The sequence below is a fragment of the Panicum virgatum genome, chromosome 6N, assembly GCF_016808335.1.
Source record: "Panicum virgatum strain AP13 chromosome 6N, P.virgatum_v5, whole genome shotgun sequence".
Taxonomy (NCBI): Eukaryota; Viridiplantae; Streptophyta; class Magnoliopsida; order Poales; family Poaceae; genus Panicum; species Panicum virgatum.
The window spans coordinates 51,665,184-51,686,821 of NC_053150.1; the positions used below are offsets into that span (position 1 = coordinate 51,665,184).

The 21,638-nt window shown below is 43.7% G+C and overlaps 3 protein-coding genes and 1 long non-coding RNA gene across 10 annotated transcripts; 2 read left to right on the forward strand and 2 right to left on the reverse strand.

Annotated features, from left to right (window-relative positions):
* The first annotated feature begins 3,571 nt into the window (after window positions 1–3,571).
* LOC120679218 (CD2 antigen cytoplasmic tail-binding protein 2 homolog) lies at window positions 3,572–7,339 on the forward strand. Of its 3 annotated transcripts, none has more exons than XM_039960759.1 (10): window positions 3,572–3,741; window positions 3,877–4,108; window positions 4,216–4,341; window positions 4,422–4,577; window positions 4,756–4,885; window positions 4,997–5,038; window positions 5,832–6,143; window positions 6,274–6,325; window positions 6,472–6,549; window positions 6,905–7,339. In XM_039960759.1, exons 1-10 carry the CDS (start codon window positions 3,671–3,673, stop codon window positions 6,999–7,001), a joined length of 1,296 nt encoding a protein of 431 aa, XP_039816693.1. In that variant the 5' UTR covers window positions 3,572–3,670; the 3' UTR covers window positions 7,002–7,339. The 3 variants fall into 3 exon arrangements, with proteins under 3 accessions (XP_039816693.1, XP_039816692.1, XP_039816694.1); XM_039960758.1 differs by having other exon boundaries at window positions 3,573–3,741; window positions 5,832–6,152; XM_039960760.1 differs by having other exon boundaries at window positions 3,578–3,741; window positions 3,839–4,108; window positions 5,832–6,152; window positions 6,905–7,314.
* Window positions 7,340–7,732: 393 nt separating this feature from the next.
* On the forward strand, window positions 7,733–11,435 carry LOC120679419 (angio-associated migratory cell protein-like). The gene is made up of 11 exons (XM_039961003.1): window positions 7,733–7,927; window positions 8,005–8,052; window positions 8,898–8,948; window positions 9,243–9,362; window positions 9,795–9,940; window positions 10,058–10,205; window positions 10,310–10,393; window positions 10,495–10,610; window positions 10,699–10,757; window positions 10,820–10,910; window positions 11,004–11,435. Exons 1-11 carry the CDS (start codon window positions 7,825–7,827, stop codon window positions 11,229–11,231), a joined length of 1,194 nt encoding a protein of 397 aa, XP_039816937.1. The 5' UTR covers window positions 7,733–7,824; the 3' UTR covers window positions 11,232–11,435.
* Window positions 11,436–11,978: 543 nt separating this feature from the next.
* LOC120677270 (kinesin-like protein KIN-7H) lies at window positions 11,979–17,861 on the reverse strand. 5 transcript variants are annotated; one of them, XR_005676238.1, is made up of 14 exons: window positions 17,616–17,855; window positions 16,737–16,953; window positions 16,450–16,539; window positions 16,259–16,359; window positions 16,039–16,152; window positions 15,857–15,938; window positions 15,700–15,767; window positions 15,557–15,622; window positions 15,357–15,481; window positions 14,806–15,139; window positions 14,580–14,696; window positions 13,303–14,496; window positions 12,722–13,078; window positions 11,979–12,617 (listed from the first exon to the last, which is right to left on the reverse strand). XR_005676238.1 is itself a non-coding variant. In XM_039958419.1 (14 exons), the coding sequence occupies exons 2-14, from the start codon at window positions 16,924–16,926 to the stop codon at window positions 12,299–12,301; spliced, it is 3,111 nt and encodes a 1,036-aa protein (XP_039814353.1). In that variant the 5' UTR covers window positions 16,927–16,953; window positions 17,616–17,861; the 3' UTR covers window positions 11,979–12,298. The 5 variants fall into 5 exon arrangements, 4 of the variants coding, with proteins under 4 accessions (XP_039814353.1, XP_039814352.1, XP_039814355.1 ...); XM_039958419.1 differs by having other exon boundaries at window positions 12,722–13,032; window positions 17,616–17,861; XM_039958418.1 differs by having other exon boundaries at window positions 12,722–13,035; window positions 17,616–17,850.
* A 2,001-nt stretch (window positions 17,862–19,862) lies between these two features.
* Window positions 19,863–21,028, reverse strand: LOC120677489. Its single transcript, XR_005676345.1, has 2 exons — window positions 20,691–21,028; window positions 19,863–20,542 (listed from the first exon to the last, which is right to left on the reverse strand). It is a non-coding gene; the product is annotated as an uncharacterized LOC120677489 (long non-coding RNA).
* Between the last annotated feature and the right edge of the window lie 610 nt (window positions 21,029–21,638).

The window sequence follows — 21,638 nt, forward strand, 5'->3', positions numbered from 1 at the left end:
CACAATAATTGCAGTAATATGTAAAGTTGGTTGAAAAATTCTAAAAATTGACGTGACAATATATTTTTGGTCCATATTCTATCCATAAAAAACTTAAATGATTTCACTAAAATGAGACCACACATTGTTCACAAATGGATACATCTAATATTGCTTCTTACAACTCAGCTCAAACTTTGAGATTTAAGTACCATATAACCTTTTTGAACTTGTATGAACTTCAAATTTGGACACAACCTTAGGTTTACCATAACATTAGAGAATGTGAAGTTACATTATCAATTGTTAAAAAAAAATTCTATTGTGTACATAGGTGTAAAAATAAGCCATATCAAAATTATCTAGTAAATAGCAATTTACATAAAAACGGCATTAAATGAAAGATCATGATTTTAGAAAAATTTAGAAAAAAACATCGGATTTGGAGTTATTATGAGGTATAAATACCAACTACAAATTTTAATTCTGGATTAAAAAGAGAAAATGAGTCACACATATTGTTCTTCATCTCAGTTCACGTGGACTTTTGTTTAAGTAACGTGGAATTTGTTTAAGTAAATTTAATACCATACCTAACCGCAAATCCTCAAGTGGTGTAGTGGCGATGGAAGCTTCGTCGATGCGATAGGTCTTAGGTTCGAATCCGCTAGCCAACCTTTTTGCCCCATTTTAATTTCTTTTATTCCTTTTTAGGTCCAAAATAATTGTAAAGTGCATCTACACCACAAGCATACATTTGGTGCGGTGGTAGATTTGCATGATCTTAATTATGTGGTCTGGAGTTCGAGTATTTGCTATGTCGGTATGGTTCCAGTTCCTCGTCTCCGTGAACCAGGTTCGAAACCCCATCACTATATGCATCTCCTTTTCCTCCGAATTACAATACGGGATACTAGTATAAATAGTGCAATACCAGTCATTGTCATACCAGAAGGTGTAGCGCAGTTGGTAAAGGTTTTGTGGGTCTTATGCTGAAGGCCACGGTTCGATTCCCTATCACCTCACTTTTTTTTTCTTATTTTTTCCAATTTAAAGCACAAATGTTAGTAACTTTTTTTCTTATTTTTTCCAAATTAAAGCACAAATGTTAGTATATAAAGCGTAATACTCACATATGTTTATTTGTAATTTAAAGATCATTTTTACAACACATTCAGTTCAAATATGCCGTTGTGCTTTAATTTGTACAAATTACAAATGTAAAAAATGATCTTTAAATTACAAATAAGCACAGATGTTTAAGTCAGATTACACTAATGAAGTTGTAGTATAGTGGTATGGCGCCGCCGTCCATACCCTTTTTTTCCTAATATTTTTTATCGTTATTTATTTTTGGTGAGTGGCTATTTGGTTTTCTTATCCCCAATTTTTTCTCCTAGTCACAATTTCTATGACACTAATGTTAAAACGTCATTGTTTTGTGGGCTCAATTATGACGAATTCGATAAAACATCACTAAATTTTGGGCCCATGGCCCATACCTTCAAATTCATGACGAAAATTTGAAAATTGTCATAGATTGTGTGAAATTGTGACGCTTTTTCGAAATATCATAAAATTTTCGTCATAGATCACCACATTTCTTGTAGTGAATCCAGTATGGAGTGGAGGGAGGCGCCATGGACTGTGGTGGATACGGAGGGCACCAAGCACCAGGTGGAAGGGGTGGCCGACGGTGGAGTAGGATGAGCACCAGGCGGCGGCGGGATCTCCATTGGCGCAGGGGCTGAGGTTCTCTTGGACTAACGAGGCATCTCGCAGGGGACCAGAGGCGAGTTGGTGTCTAGGGTTTGGTGGCGATTGGGGATGAACAAGATAAGGATTGGGGGGGGGAGGATTTAATCTTCGATTTGGCGCGGGGAAACAATTTGGCGCGCAAGGGATTGATTTCACGGGAGGAGCAGAAGAGATTGGGGCGAGAGGGAGGCGGAGGGAGCACGTGATCGGGAGGAAGAAGAAGTCGCCGGTTGAGTCGCCAGCAACGAGCTCAGAGCGGTCGTTTGGGCCTCGATTCCTCCCCCTGCGCCGAGCGACTCGCAAAACGGTGGTTTTCTTCTTTCTCCTGCTTTCTCGCTCCTCCACATCGGAAAAATCTGACGTGGCTCTCTCAGTCGGCTGCTGAGTCAACCCCATAATACTTGCTCTAATGGGTTCTCACGGCCCAGCTTCACAAGTCCGATACCATGCCATACAAAAAATGGGCCAAGAGCCAACTGTTCCATCATCTCACAAATGGGCGGCATGTCATTGAAGGGACAAGCCTTTGGATTGGATGCTGTTCTTTCATATGGCAGTTTTGCTATTAGAAAAACCAGTCCTTGCCCAGCGTTAGTAATGACGATGCGGGTCATGTGCCTTGCAGATTTAGGAGGTCGTTTTTAACAATCGTGGCATGTGTTCAGAAATTGAGATGTATGCCGGTTGCCACTTCTACGGTAATTGTTCATCACGTTAGCATTTGGATGACTGTTACGCTTGTGATTTAAGTGGCCACTTTAATGGGGCAAGGCCTGTTAATTGGAATACACAGTTATCACCGAAATAAGCATGAAAAATACATGTTAAACATTGAAATAAGCACAAAAGATCCAACACTCATTGTTCAACATTAAAATAAACACAACAAATCTGAACTAGTGCTTCACCTACATACTATGACTTTGTACCAGGGTTCGAGGCTTGGTGGATCTCAACACAACAATCATTCATACGATGTTCTCATTATTCCCATGTTGTATCAGTTGCGGAAAAAGAGCACTACTATCTAGAGGCTTGTTCTCATTTTATTAGGTTTTACTAATGGCGAAGGGTTATCAATTATTGGTAATGGCACAAGTACTATTAATTGAACTACACCAAGTCCATTGAATATTTCTCAAATTTTCAAAGGGCTTAAGTTTTGTCTTAGTGTGTGGGGTGTATCATGGAACAATTACCAAAACTAGAAATTTGGTAACTATGGCAGAGGAGTGTCATGATGACACTTTTCTCTAATCCCATGAAACTCACCTCCTTCCTCCTTATAAATAACTCTACCATATCAGCAAATTTGCTGATGTTGCATGATATTCTTATAACACTTCCATTAAGATTGACTTTATAAAACATTGAAATAAGCACAATAAATCCACATCATTTGGTATGACCCTTGTGCACGTGAAATCTCCTCATGGATCATATAACAGGCTTTCCAACTTTTTTGGGTTGAACAAATGTTTGTTTGTATATCATGGTTAAAAAAAGGTACTAGATTCTTAAAAGCTATAGGCAGCTGGGATCATAGAGGCTGTTGGATTCCAAACACAATTTTAAAGAGGAACTGATTTATTTTAGATCTATCTTTTGGAACTTGAATCCATAATTTTAAGCTTGAAGAGTGTCAGCTACATGAACAGATTTTAGTGGACATCATGTACACATGAAAGAATTCCCAAATTCCTCAATTGTCCTTATGCAACACTGAACTAATTAACACAAATAGTGCTAGAACTTAATTGGACTTTGTGTCTGAATCACAGCAATTCCTCTCATACTAGTTCATTCACCCATGGATGGAGCCCGCCAGGCAAAGCCACCACCGGATCAAATCAAACCGAGCCCAAACAACCACAATTCTTCTCGTCTCGCCTCTTCCCCCTCGTCGCAGAACGTTCGCCGCCGCCGCCGACCCATGGAGCCCGCGGAGCCGACGCGCGGCACCAAGCGCCCCCTCGCCGGCGACGACGACGACGACGCCGGCAGGTAAGCTAAGCCAGCTCGATTTCCCTCCCTTCCCTTCCCTTCCCTTCCCCTATCGTCGAGCTCTTCTGGCTAGGGTTTTGGTCTCACGCCCTAGCAGGGCTCATGTTGATTTTGTGTCGCTCGCCGCGCTCGCAGGGAGCGCAAGCCGCGGTTCCCCAAGGGGAAGAAGGCCAAGCACCGGGCAGCCGGTGCGGAGGGAGGCCCCTCCGCCTCCGCCTCCGCCTCCGCCGCCGTGGACATCGACAGCATGTTGAACCCGGAGCTCGCGGCGGAGCGGCGCGCGCGGCAGCGCCACGGCCAGCCCCGGGACGGGGACGACGCCAAGGGAGGCGCCGCGGACATCAAGGGCTTCGAAGTCCACTACAACGTATGCTCTGCTTCTCCACTTGCATTCCACCCCTTTTGCTATTGCCAGTTGTGAGTGCTGGGTATACAGAAATACAGGATTTTGAGCTCAGTTTTGATGTTCAACAGGATGGTGTTAACTTTGTTGATGATGGTATCCGAATAGAGCCTTTTAACCTGGAGCGAGAGAGGGAAGAAGGGTACTTTGATAAGAATGGGAACTTTGTCGAGTATGCAAGAGGCAACGAGATCAAGGTAATGAAGATTTTGTGTTTAGTGCTGCTAATGTCATATGACAAGTTACTGTTGGTGACACAAGCACCTGTCTTTTGTAGGATGCCTGGTTGGATAGTGTGGAAGTTGACCCAACATATGCTGCAAAGGTACAGAAAAAAGGCAAAGAGAAGGTAGAGGAGTTTGAAGATCTCTCCTCTGATGACATTGGAAGGATAAAAAGGCAGATAGCAAACGTGCTAGAACCAGGAGAAACGGTGTGTTTTTGTTGTTAACTTGCTGTGCATATTTTCATGCTGCTCTTTCTTGCCATTTAGCTTGTGGTTAGCTATTGAAATATGCTTAATTTACTCAACAAATACGTATATCTGCAACTATCTAATTTGGCAACACTGCTGAACTAACATTTATCATTCTTTCTTTAATAATTGCCAGATAATGCAAGCTTTGAAAAGGTTGAAGGGTACATCAACAGATAAACGTGGAAAGATGAGTGAGGGTACTAAGCGTATATTTGATGAGTTGACCGAAGCTGCCATGAAGCTAATGGAGAACGGTGACTACAGTATGTGTTTCTTTCTTGTTTAGTTATTTTGGTAGTTCTTTTTGTCCTTCCATTTTTCGTCTTTTAAATCTTAAATGTTACTTATTTCCTGCTTTGTATGTTTTGCTGTAGATGTTTATTCAGATGATCGGGAGACCTTTGAACGTGAGGCTGGTTAGTTTGTTTTTTCTATCTTACCAGCATGTTGAAAATTCCTTTTCATGATCAGTTTAAGTTCAGTTTTAACATTTCTCTACTAGTGTTATCTTTCACACAAATGCATGAATAACTTGTCCTCTCTGATTCTTGTCATTATTTGATTTAAAAAAGTATGTAGAACATTCAGGTCTGCATTGTTAAGGTTATCTCTGTTTTCTCCTCAATGAAAACAGACTCACCATGTTGCTGTGGCTAATGCGTGATATGCACTGCAATCTTTTGATTGCATATTTGATGTCGTGTATCCCAAAAGTGAGCACCACTATGCATAATAACTTGATCGGCGCTTACTGTTCATACTGGCCTACCTAATAAGCATGCAAATTATGTTATTAGTTTTGATTTCGTATCCAGGAATGTGGGCCTTCCTATTAGAGAATTTATCATGTTGCAGTGTTTCAAAAATTCGTCAAAAAATCCCATATGTATTACACATAAATCATAGCTCCAATAGCTCGGTTTTAAGTTTGTGACTCATCCTAGATGTCAATAATCAAAATAGATAAGCAATCAGTCTGGCATTGTTTATCATGTGCAGACAGTAACACTCGTATTTTCAAATCTCAACATTTTAAAAAAAAACATTACATCATATCCGGTTAACTATATTTGGGGATGCGTGAACCCCAGGACACCAATGAACAATGAATTATTGTTTTGTTATTCACTGTCTGACATGAGCCATACCTTAAAATTGTCTTGTTAGGAAATCTATCTGACTTTTTTCTGCCTTTTTTTGCTTTTGCAGCGGGGTATGAACGTTTGGCACGTGCTCGACTTGGTTTGCCAGAAGTTGAAGATGCTTCTATGGACACAAAAGATAACCAGGCACCATCATCCATACTGGAAATGAACCAGCCATCGTCCATACTGGAAATGGACCTTGGTGCTTCAACTGCCAAAATATCTACAGCTACTGCTGCATTTAATGATGATGACAGTAATCTTGACATGTTTGGTGATGACGACAACGATGATGTCAAACATAGTTCGGATGCCAATATTGTAGGTTCAGGTCCGAATCCTGGGTCATCCCCTCAGGGTACTCTGGGAACCTCAGGTGTGGAGAGTAAGTTCTCATCTCTGGCGCTATTCCATTTTTTTCTGTGGAAACTATTACACATTTCTCCTCTTCTTTTTCACAACTGCTACTTTTTGTATTCAGAAATCTTGTTTCCCTGTTATTGCAGAAGCTGGTAATGGAAGCATGGACTCTGACTATGTCTATGATCCTTCTTCAGGGTAGGTTATAGTTGTTTCTATGCTGCTTTTCTTCAACTTCTACTTTGTGTTTGAAAATAGAAGATAGCAAACAGAGACGCCGACTGTTGTAATCTTTAAACAGCTTGTATGTGTTTTGACTGTATTTCGTTTCATTTTTCTTGCAGTTACTACTATAGCAGGAGCACAGGCTATTACTATGATCCTAATTCTGGATATTATGGCTCGGCATCTACAGGAACCTGGTAACTTCTATTCCATTCATCCCAGTATCCATGAGTGTCCCTGTTTAAACCCTTTGATGTGTGGTTATGCAACTGCATAGTTAATTCAACAAACTTTTTACACCAGAAAGGTTTAGAGGAATTGGTCTAGATGATCAAGGGCAATACGGCTCACAAGTTTACTTTGTGTTCAGTAGACATTACATGCAACTAGCATTGCCCTCGTGTAACTGAATGAAGCTGAATGTTGTACATATGCCTGTGCTGGGTCGTTTCTTCATGCACAATGATACAATCCTTATGTTGATTGTTCTTTTCATGCGAAAAAATGCAACCAACAGGGTAGTTTCTGTGCTGATGTCTCCAACATGTGCAGGTACTCATACGACGAGCAAACCGGAGCATACAAAGAAATACAGGATGAACAAACTGGCATTGTCAAAGAACAGCTGGGAGACGCCATCAAGGAGTAGCCTTGTGGCCTGCTCTGCTCGCTCTTATCACCTATGGAGCTAGGTTAGAGTTCCCCATGAGCCAGCGTTCTTTAGAGAGGGAATTGTAGCTTCAGTTTTGTAGTTGCCAGTTATGAAGGAAGAAATGATGGAATCATAGTATTATGGGAAGAAGACCCACTGTAAGAAACCAATCAGATGATACTGTAGGTTGGAAACTAACTAAGGCGACCCACTGGACAGTTGCAATGTTTTTCCCTTGTAACTGGAGCTTATTTTACATGTCCGTTGTTCTCGTAGAGATCTGTACCATGAAAGGATACATTGCAGAATATATCTTTGCATTTACTTTGGATGTACCTCTGTCGAAATGCTTACCAGACTAGAACCAAGTGTGGCAGTTGTATATGGTTTGGTGCTATGTGGAAAGGTTAACCTGAAGCAGGCGGTCTGGCTGGCTGAAGCGGGCAACTTGTGATGGGATTAGAAATTTAGAATAGATGAACTTGCAGGACCGGCACGGTGGGAGCCCGGCTGGGAGGAGTCACTGCTGCTGTAGTGCTGTGTGCTGTGTCTGAAATTCAGAAAGATCAAATGCAATCAACCAATTAATCGACAAGTACCTACCAAAAAAAAATTAATCGACAAGTACATAGAGACCGTGATAAGGGCCCACGCAACTACGGCCCAATCATCTATCCATCGGCCCAGCCCACCGAGACCCGTCCCTCAGAAAACCCCTAGGCCCTAGCCCAGTCGCACACTCGGGAAGCGGCGGCGGCGAGCACGCGCGAGGCAGCGGCGGCGAGAAGCTACCCAGCAAGGCGCGGCGGCGTTGGAGGCGATGAGTATCTCAGGAGAGCTCCCTGGCGAAGGCTCCGACGGCGAGGAGGAGGTCTTCATCAACGAGGAGGACATCATCCACGAGATAACCATCGACGAACAAGGTGGGTCAGCAGTAAAGTGCTAGGCTTGCTTGCTCCATCGCTGCCGCTGCTTATTATTGCTTCTCTTGCCTTTCCAGATCTCCCCGACCGCGACGACGAAGATGAAGACGGCGGCGACCGGATGGGTACGCGGCGGATTTTGTTTGGATCAGCTGCTTTCAGTCCATGCGCATGTTTCTTTTTCTGCTTTTCATTATTTGCTAGCTAGCCTCTTAGACGCTATAGAGGGTCAATTCTCAGGTTCAATTTGCTAAGGATTCCTGAGGAGATTGAGACAGTATTTGGGCCGTGTATAGTGGTTGCAAAGTGCCATCTAATAATTGGAAGTCTGGAATTTATTTATTCTCAGGCTGTCACACACAGCCTTGCTGCTTTGCCGATGCAGTTGGCTTGTTTGAAGCTACAGGCATCGTCCACAATTTAGCCTCTCTTCTCGTTTAACCCTAGCATGTGCTAGTTCCATGAAGATACTCATCGCTTCTTGTGGTGGTGTCACCCTTAGCATGCGGAATCAAGTAATTCTATGCCACACCCTTTGGTCTGAAAACACTATTATATGCTTGATCAAGCACACCATTCCTCTTTAGTATTTTTTTCCTTTTCTTTGTGCTATGTTGTTGTATCACTACACTTGGAAGCGCTCATCATAAGCATGGTTGTTCGCCTGTTCTAGATAGAGTTCAGCAGGCATCATATCTGAATGAGATATGATTGTCCATTACAAATACATAATCATTTATGCTATGTCTCGTTAAATAGTATAGTGAACTCTCCTTTGCATTACATAGTCTGCAATTTTCTTGCTACTAGTTCCATTTGCATTCTGAAGAATGCTGGCTCCTGTCCTTCTGAAACTTTCATATATAAAACTGCACTAGATGATGTGCTTCAGTTGCTCACTTTTCATGATGTACATTAGTCGTCTGAAATGCCTCGTTCATGACTGTTCAACTGATCTTTTCGTTTTCAGATGATTCAGAAGACGTCGATGATTCTGCATACATATTTCAGGGCCACAAAGGCAAGTTATTACACTAGAAAATGAAGTCTGCACTGGTTCTTGGTGGTGGTGGGGGGGGGGGGGGTCCGTGGGTGGGTTGCTGTTCAGTGTAATAGTACTATATTTTCTGTAATATGGTGTGATTCACTTCATAGCGAATTAGCGATAGAGTAATACACGCCTGTATAATTTGGACAGAAAATTCCATGTTTCCTAATGCCATGTACATTAGTATCCTATATTTCAGCGCCTTTTTTTAATAGCTATGCTAATACTCTTTTTATTCTTTTTTTTTAACCTTTTTCCTGGGTGCAGATGAAGTCTTCACTGTTGCGTGCAGTCCTACAGATGCATCTCTTGTGGCTTCTGGAGGCAAAGATGATAGAGGGTTTCTGTGGAGGATTGGATCAGCAGAGGGTGCTTTGGAGTTGACTGGTATAGTTTTCTTTGCTATCGTTTTGATATGTTGGATGACAGTTATTGGAATATCTCTATAGTAGCTCTGATATCTGTGCACCCTTCCATTTTTTTTATCTGTGAAGAAAACACACTCTTTATTAATTTGAATTCATGTAACATTTATGTTCTCTTCATTCATTATTGTTTACTCAGAACATTACATGAAACTAGTTTTGTTCTTGTCCATTCCAGTAGTGACCATACATGTATGGTTTTCTGTATTTGATATCATGCATGAATTTCATGACATCTACATTTTCCCCATGGATGTAATTTGTTTATCTAATTTCTATGTTTCTCCTTTTTCATATATCAGTTAATCTCTGCTCATGTTATATCTTTCTACGTTGTTTATGCATGCTCAGGATTGCATTGAGGAAACTTACAGAACCGTTGTTCTAAATACAGGACATAGCGATACTGTCAGCACAGTAGCTTTTAGTTCAGATGGGAATTTGTTGGCCTGTGGAAGTTTTGATGGGCAGATAAATGTGTGGAGTACTGCTACGCGTTCTCTTCAGGGAACCCTTGAGGGTTCTGGGTCTGGTTTTGAGGTGAGATGGTCTCTCACTCAACTGATTTCCAGTGTGAATCCCTTGCTTTCTCTTCACAAAATACAGCGCTATTTGATGTTTAGTCTCATAGGGTAACTTACGTGTTCGTTTTTGTAGTGGCTTAAATGGCATCCACGGGGACATTTGATAATCGCAGGATCAGAGGACTGTAATGTGTGGATGTGGAATGCTGACCATAATACCATTTTAAATACCTTTGCTGGACATAGTAGCACAGTGACATGTGGTGATTTTACTCCAGATGGTACCATCACGATTCCTTGATTGTTATGCATTTGCTTATTTATAAAAAAGTTGTGTTAGGATGCCAATGTAGATGTGTGTATGAATGCTCTGTTGCATTTGAAGGTAAACTTATGTGTACTGGGTCGGATGATGCAACTTTGAGGATATGGGACCCAAGAAGTGCACAAAGCAGACATGTTGTTCGAGGTAAATTGCCATTTATGTTGTGCTGACCATATAAAGATTTTAGACATGCTCATTCAACTACACATGAAATTTATTTGATCTTTGTGTTTCCCTCATTGTAGGCCATGGCTATCATACTGATGGATTGACATGCTTATCAATCACTTTGGACTCACAAACAGTAGTTAGTGGTTCCAAGGATAATTCTGTGCACCTTGTGAATGTGAACTCGGGCCAGGTACACGTGGCTTTATTATTCAAGATAGTCTTTGTTTTATTCTCCACCATTTTCCTGTATTTCAGTCAAATGCTTGGTCATTTTTTAGGTCGTTGGCTCATTAGTTGGACACAGTAATTCAATTGAGTGTGTTGGCATCTCATCAAGGTAGTATTTCATATAAGTGAGCAAAATAGTTTTATTGCAGATTGTGACTTTCTTGTCTACAGCTATGGCTGGGCGGCTACCGGGAGCATGGATCAAAAGCTCATCATCTGGGACCTTGCACATCAATCAAGCCGATGCACTTGCGAGCATGACGTGAGTTATTTGCTTTGCCATCAGCCTTTTCTTCGTCACCTCTGGATGCGCCTGTGATCATTTGCTCATTCATCTGCGCGTGCATTCATTCAGGAGGGCGTGACATCACTGGCATGGCTGGGTTCGTCCAGGTATGTTGCATCAGGATGCATCGACGGCAAGGTGCGTATCTGGGACAGCCTCTCCGGGGACTGTGCCAGGGAGTTCAGCGGACATGCAGATGTGGTGCAGTCGCTGGCTGTCACCACCGATGGCAACGCACTGGCCTCTATCTCAACAGATGGCTCCGCCCGTGTGTTCGACATTTCCATGTTCAAGTGAAGGAAACTGGGATGTTGTAAATGGTTGTTGTGTGTGCTATGGCTTTGATTGTGGTGTACGATGATGGCATGGCATGGTAATATGGTATTGTTGAGGCAAACTTATGCAATTATATTCTAAAACTCAATTCTACTCCTATAGTTATTATTAATAGATGAACAAAGAATGTATTTGGAGGGTATTTATGTACTGCCTTTTCTTCTCTATACTTGATTTTCTTTTGGTTTATTTTTTTATTTTTCCTTAAAAGGGCCGAATGCTGTGCCTGCTTGACGGCACATCCTACAGAAGCATTGCCTTGAGAATGTATGGGCACAGGTCGAATCTTGCTGTGCTAGCTAATGTTGTATTGTCATCCTTAACACTTAAAACCATACCACCTCTAGAGAACTCCAGGTTCTTCTACGGATCATGCTGTGCAAAGCACACTAACTCACTAAGGGTCTGTTTAGGAGCACTTATCTCCAAAAGAATAACTCCACTACTAAATCCACCATGGAGCAGCTCTATCTTGGGAGCTATTTTTTTTAGCAGAACTGCTCCAAAACAGACACTAAGGTTAAAAAACACACAGCACAAGATGCATGTCGTACTTAGTCAAGATAATCACACAACAACCAGTTCTTAAGTGATCGTTCACAAATTTCATAGACGCCAAATGTACCTAAGAGACACGGCAAATGAACCTGTGAGCAGATCAAACAACAAGCAAAGCTTCTTGCTAAATCTCAAGAATGAGCAAGCCACTTGTTTGGAAAATTCTTAGATGCATTGATCCGAGCCTTACCAATATCCATATTAACAAACGTGGTTACAAACACTGTTACACATTCAGAGTCAGAACTGGTGATGGGTTTTATCCACTTCCGTGAAATTACACATGAAAAAAAAATCAACCACATGCACCCACGCACGTGGACAAGCATCAAAACAGATAAGGGCATCAGTGAAATCAATCAACCATGGGGAGCAATTCTTGTCCAATCAAGTCAAACTCTGCACTACGTATTCTTCTACCACCACCATGTGTCCATGTCATTGTCGCTGTACCATCTCTGTCATGACGCTCACTTCATGGAGTAAGAACCTACCAGGCCAAACGATCTCCGGTCAGTTCGTGGAGCCAGACTGAAGTTCATCCCAAACATTTCCTTTAGTGCTTGTCCAGGCTCTAGAAGGTCGATCAGTTTCGCGACAAGAGAGGCACTCTCTCTGATATGCTCCATGTCAGTCTGTGTCCAGATGAGGCGGGAGAGCTGTAACCTTCGTTGTTTTGTGCTCAGATCGATGCCCCATTTGCTGTAGATGCTCTCTTTCTCTCCGTTGGAGAGCTTCTTCAGCATCTGCTTGTAGAGCATATCCCTTTCTCGGCGAAGATTCTTCAAGCTGTCAGGAGAACAAGTGTCAGTGTTCCGTCACAGACAGGGTTTAAATCATTGCAAAGCCAAGCACTGAGTTACTAGTTGTAATACATACAAGAAATAATGTACCTTGATGCAATGACAGGATTAAGTTCCCCTTGTGCCACAGATTCTGCACTGAACGAACTCTTAATGAATGACAGTCTCCTGTACTCCACTTCCATGTATATGTTATCTGCTGGATCTCCCCTGAAGAGGAGGAAGAAGTAGGTTCTGTGCACAATGGAGACATTGCATTCGTGCCACAACTCTATAATTTGTTGCTGTTTTTTCTCAAAATCAACTGTCAGATGGGAAGGAGAATCGATGGGACTCAGTGCTATATCTACACCGACGTCTTTGACTGTTCTCATGGTTGTCGAGTCATCTCTAATGGCCTGCTGCTTGGATCAAACATATTGAATCACGAAAAATCAGCTTGGAAAGCTACAACATATCGATATGTTAGGAACAAGCATTTACAAATTATGATCTTCAAACTGGTCTGCTGGTGTGACAACTAACTCTGAGTTGTCAGGCTTCCATTGTGAACATAATATTTTAAAAAAAATAGCAGAAAAGTATACAGCAGGATGCCAATACCTAGTTTTCAGTGCATCATTAAGGAATATTGTGAATGTAAGGAAAAGTGAAGAAGAAACCACTCTTACCATGATTACTTGTGCTTGAAATTCCTCAGATTGGTCTTCACGGCAAATTTTTGTGTTCTCTTTGAACTCCACGACACAACTGATGTCATTGACATGGGTTTCTTGTTCTTCATCGCTGGTGCTCATTTCCTTGGCTACATCGTCACTGGTGCTCATTTCCTTGGCTACGTCATCAATGGTGCTCATTTCCTTGGGTACTTCATCACTGGTGCTCATTTCCATGGCTACTTCATCAGTGGTGCCCATGTCCTTGACAACTTCATCAGATGCTACTTCACAGGAAACAACGGAGCAGTCCAGTAAAGGGTCTTCGTTTTGGCAATCATCATTCTCAGCATACAGGCTTCTCCTGACCTTATCAAGCCTTCTGGGAGCATACCTAAAGATTTCATCAGGTGGTGTCCTGCTGGTATTGTCAGAATCATCAAACCAACTATTTGGAATCACCATGAAGCTAGCCCTGCAGCTGTTACTTCTAGCCAATGCACGATCCTTTGAGCTCATTATGCACCTCTTCAGACTCAAACATTCATGAGGGTAAGGTTTGTCAATGTTGAAAGAATGGTTAGAATCACATGTATACAGTTTGACAGCATTTTCTTTAATTATTTCAGATTCACATCGATACATTTTGACAGAATCTTCCTCTATCTTTGCTATATTCTCAGCTTGTTGCTCGTCATTGATGGGATATGATTTGACATGATGATCTTCGATTTTCTTTTTTATGCTTTCAAGCCCTTGCTGTTCATCAGATTGCGGGACTGCATCTTTGGAGATCACCTCTACATCAGGTGTTTGGATCTTGGTGTCCTCAGGGAGTAATTGGTTGAATTCCTGGCTTCTGCTTCTTACATGCTCATGTATCTCTATGCACTGCACTTCCCTGCAATGATCTTCAGATACTTCTGATGCAGTTGTTGAAGCTGCTTCCTTCATATGATATGGCTCTATACTGTCAGAGCTATGGTTGCTCGGAGGATGCCAAGGTGAAACCAACTTTTGATCCCATGTTTGTCGAGGAAGCTCCCTTGTTTCACCGAGGAATGCTGAGTCATTATGATCACTACTGCAGACATAGGATCCACTAAACGATGCATAATCTTGATCTTGATGGGCAACCCCATCAGCAACTGAAAGTGCCTCTTCAGACACATTTCGTGCAAGGGACTCCGATGACCGACTATGCTCATCCTATAATGAGTAGGTAAATTCATTAGATATTGCACAGGACAATGATTCTAAAGGGAAGTAGGTATATGTGAGAGAACAAATACCCATCGCTTTGCAGTGTGCTCATTGCCATGGTCATCGCCATCACCTTTTAGTAAACAGTTAAGTTGAGACTGAACTGTATCCCTTTCCTCCATCAATTCTTTCAACTGCTTTTCAAGCTGGAAACAAAAATAGAGAAGAGCGTAAAGTACTAAAGTGAATAAGAGACTGGACAATGCAACTAGCAGCGTGCCAAGGACTACAAATCTTATAAGTGAAAAAATGAACCTTCTTAATCTGTGCATCCTTCTCTCTCAAAGCCTCAGTGTGAGTAGTGCAAGAAGCCGACCCAGGAAACTTCAGTTCATTTTCTAATCTCGCAAGTTCCCTCTGTAGATGCTTCACAAGTGCTTTGTCAGACATCACCACATTGACATGTGCATTTGTAATAATCTCCTTTGCACAGGTCGCAAACAGAAGAGTGTTCCTGGATTGCTCAATATGAGTATGCGCAGGGCTCATTGTGCAGATAATGGCTGTTCTTGCATTGCCACCAAGAGAGGACTGTAAGATACGGGTCAGCTTTGAATCTCTGTAAGGGATATGACCATTTCTTCCCTTGCTGCAGAAGGAACATACAATTCAGACTAAAGTAAATGAAAATAATGCTGCCAAATAAAGTAGTAAGGTTAAATATTTCAAAATTAGCTTTTCTAAAGAATAATGCAAGTGGAAAGGATATATGCATATGCAAATGCAAACTCTAAACACTTGAGCAGAAATTCTTTAAAAAAATGCAACTCACTGTAATTATGGAGTTCTTACTAGACGAAACAAACCTGAGTTGACGGACGACCTTTCCCAGTGTAAGCAGACTTCGGTTGATATGGCTGCCTTCTTTTAGCCTCATACCAGCCGAGGCGGTCTGAGATGCACGCTCACTTCCCGCTAGATCAACAAAGTTCTGTCCAAAAAAATGAAAATTATAAGCGACACAACTTTCCATACAAAAGAACTATAAATGTAGGACATTTCATACCACACAAGCCACAAGGGTGCTTGAGTTGCCTCTTCCTAAATACTGCCTAGCAGAACTTTCAATTGTCTGAAATTAACAGCATATTTCAAAAGGCATTTATTAAAATAATAATGTTGAACATACAATATAAGAGAGGCACCAACCAATCTGAGTATTTGATGGGATCTGGAACTTGTTTCATTCAAAGCAGTTTCTCCAATCTGCCTTTGAGCTGGAGCACAAAACCAAATGAATCAGATGAGTTGGAAAAAGACAAAAAGTATGACACCTCTTTTGTTTCCAGCAAGTTCAGTTCCACACCTTCACATACTGTTAGAAGATCCCTAAGATGATTGTAGTCCCTTAAAGTTTCCTCAGTGAGTCTTTCTACAGTAGTCCCTTTCTATTCAAAGAACATCATGAATAATATTGATAACAGTAAATAAGGATGATGAAAAAGTAGAACAACTTATGGTGAGTTCGAATCAAGGAGAATAGAGTACCTCTGGATCATCTAGAAGTCTAAGAGGTGTCGAGTCATGGCTCAGAAGGTCCCTCACAGCTTCATTGTATATCTCTATGGCCGAGAATTTCAAAATGAACTCTCTTTCAGGATGCTGCAGTATGCAGAAAAGATTCAATTGCAAAGAAACACAGGCAATTCAAAACTAATGGTTCACAAAAAGAAAATGAAAGTGAACAATCTGAGAAGTGTGTACACACCTTATGAATGTAATCATAGATGTCTAGCATGCTATACTCAGTAATTCCCGTCATTGTGTAAGTCTTTCCACTGCTTGTTTGCCCATAGGCAAATATGCTTGCTGTCAAGAACAAACGCATGTGTTAGCTCACACAGTTCATCGGAAATTGAAAATGGCAGAACATAATTGCTTCATTTCTCCTGTGCATACAGTTAATTCCACTGACAACTGATAGAGCAACTTCTTTTACCCCTTCTTCATAGACTTGCCGTGTAGAGCAACTGGGGCCAAACACCCTATCTGATGGGGACAGGAAAGAAACACAATGTGAGCAATCAACTGCCATTTAAAGTGCCCAAGAACACCAGGAAATTTCTTTCAGCTACAAAACACCAAGAAATTTGGGTAACCACCAGTGGTATGCCCCAATTTTTCAACCAAGGTGGTCATTCAGAAAAAAAAATGCAACAAAGGCGAATTCTCCTGCTGCTACTCACCGTAGGTGTAGGCGGTGGGGAACATGGCGCGCTCGGGCACGGTGCTCCGGAACATGATGGTTGTGGGGCTGATGCACTCCCAGTCGGAGCTGTCCCCGGCCTCCCTGCCGTTGAGCGGCCTGAGGCGCACTGACACCAGTATCCTCTCCTCCTTTGCCTCCGCCGCCATCTCCTCGCCCGCCGCCCCCATGGCTCAACTCAGCTCAGCCCCCTCCCCCTGCACACCCTCGCCAGCCAAGAGCCCAAGAGCAGTATCATCAATATCAAAACATCCCCCCTCTCTCCATGCCAATTTCAGCGGCAACCAGCAACCCCGTCATCCCCTCCCCCCGGACCAAACAACACTGGCATTGCGCGACAGCGACGCTGCCCCGCGGCTTGGAAAACGGCAGCTTTCGGACGCGTGCGGTAGGTGCCCGCGGCCGAAAGCGGCGTGCCACCGGGCGCTGGATGGAAGTGGACGGCGATCCGGCGAGAGGCCACACAAGCAACAAGGACAAATTACTAGGCGATAGGGCTCTTGCCCGACCAGCTGGCTGAGTTTCCGAGAGCGCATTACATCGGGTCGACGCCGGCGCCGGCGCCGCGCGGACCGCGCTGGAGCCCCGCGGTGCTGCCGCGACGGACCATGGTCCCCGCCACGCCTCTGGCGGCTTCCTAAAAACAATCTTTTTTCTCTATGCGCCTCACATGGGGGGGAGGCCGGCGCCGGCGCCGGACACGGGAGCGAGAGGAAGACCAAACGATAACCAGGCCAAACCAAGCCAAAGCCATGATTTCTCTTTCTTTAATGCTCACCAACTACTAGCATCCGCGCGGGGATTTGCAGCAGAAAAAAGGAAGGAAAATCGAGGGGGAGCGAGAAGCAGCATGTGTTACCTGCTGCGGCGCCGGCGACGGTGGGGGCGCGCCCGTGGAAGCTACGCGCTGGTGGTTGACGAGGGGGAGCAATGCGGCCAGCCGGCTAGCTAGTGAGCGGCGAGATGGTCGTCTCCTCGTCGGCTCATCTCCCCCTCTTGTCTCCGTGTGGCTGCTGCAATGGTGGCGAGGGGGGCGAGGAAGGAAGAGGAGGGGATGGTTTGGTGGAAAAATAAAAAAAGAATGGATTTTTTTTTATTGAAAATGAAGAGGAGGCGCTCTGCTGCGCTGGGGCCTTTTCTACCCGGAACGGAGAGGATGCGCCATCGGCCAATCGCGGTCAATGGGCGCGCGTGGGCCCGTCGAAAGTCCAAAGTGGGACCACCTGTCTGTCTGTCATGTGCTGGTGTCTCTCGCCGTTGAACGTACGGCGGCAGCGGTCGAGTCGTCGTCTTTGCAGTGCCACTTATGCGGTTCTGCTGTATGTGTATGTTTAGTTCCGCGAAAAGTTTCCAAATTTTTTTATTGACGCACGTCATATCAAATTTTACGATACATACATGGAGTATTAAATGTAGTTAAAAAATATAACTAATTGCACAGTTTGGTTGTAAATGACGAGACGAATCTTTTAAGACTAATTACTCCATGGTTGGACAATAGTTACCAAATAAAATTGAAACATGCTACAGCAACATTTTCGCAAATTTTTCGCGAACTAAACACACCCCTGGTTTGGTTTGCCTCAGATGGCAAAGCTTCGAATAGTTTCACTTTTGAGTGGTAAATCCTAGAACATCAACCATCCAAGGTTTGGCCTATTGCTTGCTGTCTTTACCAAAGAACAGAACAGGCATGATAAGGAAGCTTCCTGCTGGCGTGGAGCATATGGACCATTATGCCCCCGCTCCTTAAACTTTTGATTTTCCAGAAGCAATAATATAATGGATCCTCTTGGTCAGTGTCACTTTCCTGGTCGTTAAAACAAAACATTCTCATCACTGTCAGACCATCAGAAAAACATCCGCAGAAATTGTTTTTTTCTATAGTAAAGAATTAAAGAAATCCAATGCAAACCTGTTCAAGATCTGAAGAAAAAAAGGAAATTAAAAAATAAGGCCGACCATCAAACATCACCACAATTAATTCTAGTTTTCGACTTGCCATCTTTTTTTTTTGGATATTTGCTTAGTACTTGTTCATTGTGTTTCAGATTACTAAGCTGAATCAGCAAATCTTCTTATGTCTTCAAGTCTTTTTTAAGAAGAGAAAATGACATGCGAGATGTGCCGAGCAGCCAAGCAGGCACTATGCAAGTAAAGGTTTGCTTAGGCCCTAAACAAAGGGCGTTGATCAGCTGCAGAGTTAAAGCTTCAGATCTGCGTAAAGCTCAAAAGTAATGGCACTGTTGGTGGCCGGTTAGTTTAATCTCTGTCCTTGATTTCCAGCACAAAAGTGCTTCTGAGTGCATCTAACATGCCTGCTGCTGAAATAGGAGTTCGATCGAGTAGAAAGGCGGCAAAGTGGAGGTGATCGAGATGTGAGTGAGTGACGAGGATCCTCCTGCTTCCTCCTAGGCTGGAGTAAACAATGTTATCTGAAGAAAACTCAGGTTTTTGCTGCCCTGGTTCTGATTTTTTTACAGCATTTTTATTCATCTGAAACTTTTGATCGATCTGTTACAACATTTATGTCAGTCAGTAAACGCTTTAGCTGATGAACGATGACGTCTGGTTGGAGCATTGATCGATCAGGTGCTGTGTCACTGGCATCCTTGCCTGCTGGGGGGTCACATTGTCCTGGCAATAATCAGCACTGTTAAGCGTAGTTAGTGAGTGTGGTTACGGCAGTGGCCCTCTTGCTTGCTATATTCCAGGGTATTATGACTCGTGGATGGTACTCCACATGCCATGATTCCCCAAACCAAAACGGCCGTACTGTTCTTCTTGACCCTGCAGCAGCACTGGCGGCGCCATTGCTGGTCTGCTCGTACAGCAGCTGCTGCAACTGAAGGAGCTGCATGATTCCTTGCGCCTGTTGTGTGGTAGCCTGGGTCCTTGGGGTTTGAAGCTCGAGACCTGCCCAACCCCAACTGCCGCGGCTACCGGCCGGCTCACAAGGACAATCATGCCTCACCATTCTAATCTCTCGCCATGTGCAGAGCTAGTACCCAATCCATGCATGCATGAACCGGCAGCTAGAAGGATCGATCATTATCCGCTAATGATTCAGAGCTGGGAGTGCAATGCAAGTACCATCAGGCATCTATGGCAAAAAATTTCTAACATCAATACATCATGTGCGTGTGACCAATCATTAAGCTAGTGCGGTTTATGGAAATTGCAAGAGAGAAACAACATGAACAAAATAACAAATTTTGGTCAACAGGGAGCGAGGATTAGGGAAGAGGCTGATGCTGTGCCTCGAAAAAAAAACTTTTTTTTGAAAGATTGTGCCTCAAATTTCAGTATGTGTTGGATGTGGTGGCAGGGGAACAAGTGTCGGTGACGCTGCTTTAGCCGGCGTGGTTTGAATGGACGCTGCCGTAGTCTCTGTCGGAGCAGGGGACTGCCCGGCACGTCAGGGAAGGGACCGGAGACCCTTTCATGATTTGTTGGCTGTCTCTTTGACCTTTCTGATCCAATCCCCATCTGCATGTAATCATGGGTCGATCAGATCAGACACAGGCGCGAGCTGGGCCTGATGATCGATGAGGCGATGACGCAGCCGTGTGTATGAAGCCTTTGCTTAGAAGGTTTCTCCGACTATATATTATGACAACTAATCTAGTGGCATTAGATTGCATGAAGGTTATGATCAGCTCAAAATGTTAAAACTTTATAAGAGCGGGGTACCAGCGTGCTGACTTTTGAAGAAGAAACATTCACGCAGCATGGGCGATTTCACGCACCATTCTTGGTGGTATTGCAGTCTGCTTCGGAACCCAGCTGTCGGAAAGCAACAGCATACATCTATCTCAAATTAGTCGGTGGGCAATGGAGTGTGAGTGATGACTCAGGGGGTTTTCTTTGCATACATTAAAGAAAAATTGAAAATTGGAGAGAGGTGCGCAGCGCAGTTTGGTAAAACTGGTACCTTGAGCATTCACTCAAAAGGAGCAGAACAGCGAATGGTGAGATTAGGGTCGGTCCTTGAGCATTCACCCAACAGTAGGACAACGGTGAACTTGCCGTCGGCTCTCCATTCCAGTTGCAGCACATGCAGGGTACGGCCAGCATGCGTAGACTGGGATATTTCTTGTCTGAAACTCTGCTGCCAACAAGAACCTGCATTACAGGAGGCATGGACCATCTTCGCATCGGGTGGCAACAGCCACAGGAGATGGAGAAGAAGAAGCTGTATGTTGCACACACCAGCAACTGCGGGCCACACAACTCAAACATCATCATCTCGTCTTAACTCTGAATTATGAATAGTAGTTATGTGGTGTGATTTGTCTGCAGAGATCTCGGCTTCAGCTTTTTTAAACGGCTGACGTGGATCGGACGACCCTTGCGCACCGGCCATTTGGTATCTGCAGAGGGTGAGGCGTCTCTGGCGGACATCTGACGGTCGGTGCGAGGACGACCCGGCCGGATCCGTCCGAGGTTCTTGCTTGTCTTTTGCTTTCAGCCTTTCTGGTTACCATAACAAAGGAGACCTGTTCTGCAGCCATCTTAGTGCCCTCTGCACGTAGTAATCGAATCCATCGATAGCCAAGGAAACCTGACGACGATTCAGAATTTCAGAGTTTGCGATGAGAATTTCGGAGCTGATCTATCCGTGTGTACCAGTCTCCAGCCATGTGGTGTTGAGCAGCTTCCAGGTACGGTGGTTGCGGTAACATGCATGCTGCCTATCTGTGCACGGGCGGGGCATGCGCGAGGCCAAATCCAAGGACAAAGCAAGGTGAGGTAAAGCCGAGGAGGAGGACACGCGCTCGTGCATCGTGCAGCGCCCGTGACTCTCGGGCATGTTCCAGCACCGGCGACGAGCCACATTCGTGGATGAGTCGGTGGAAATTTCTGGCCGGCAGTGTACTGT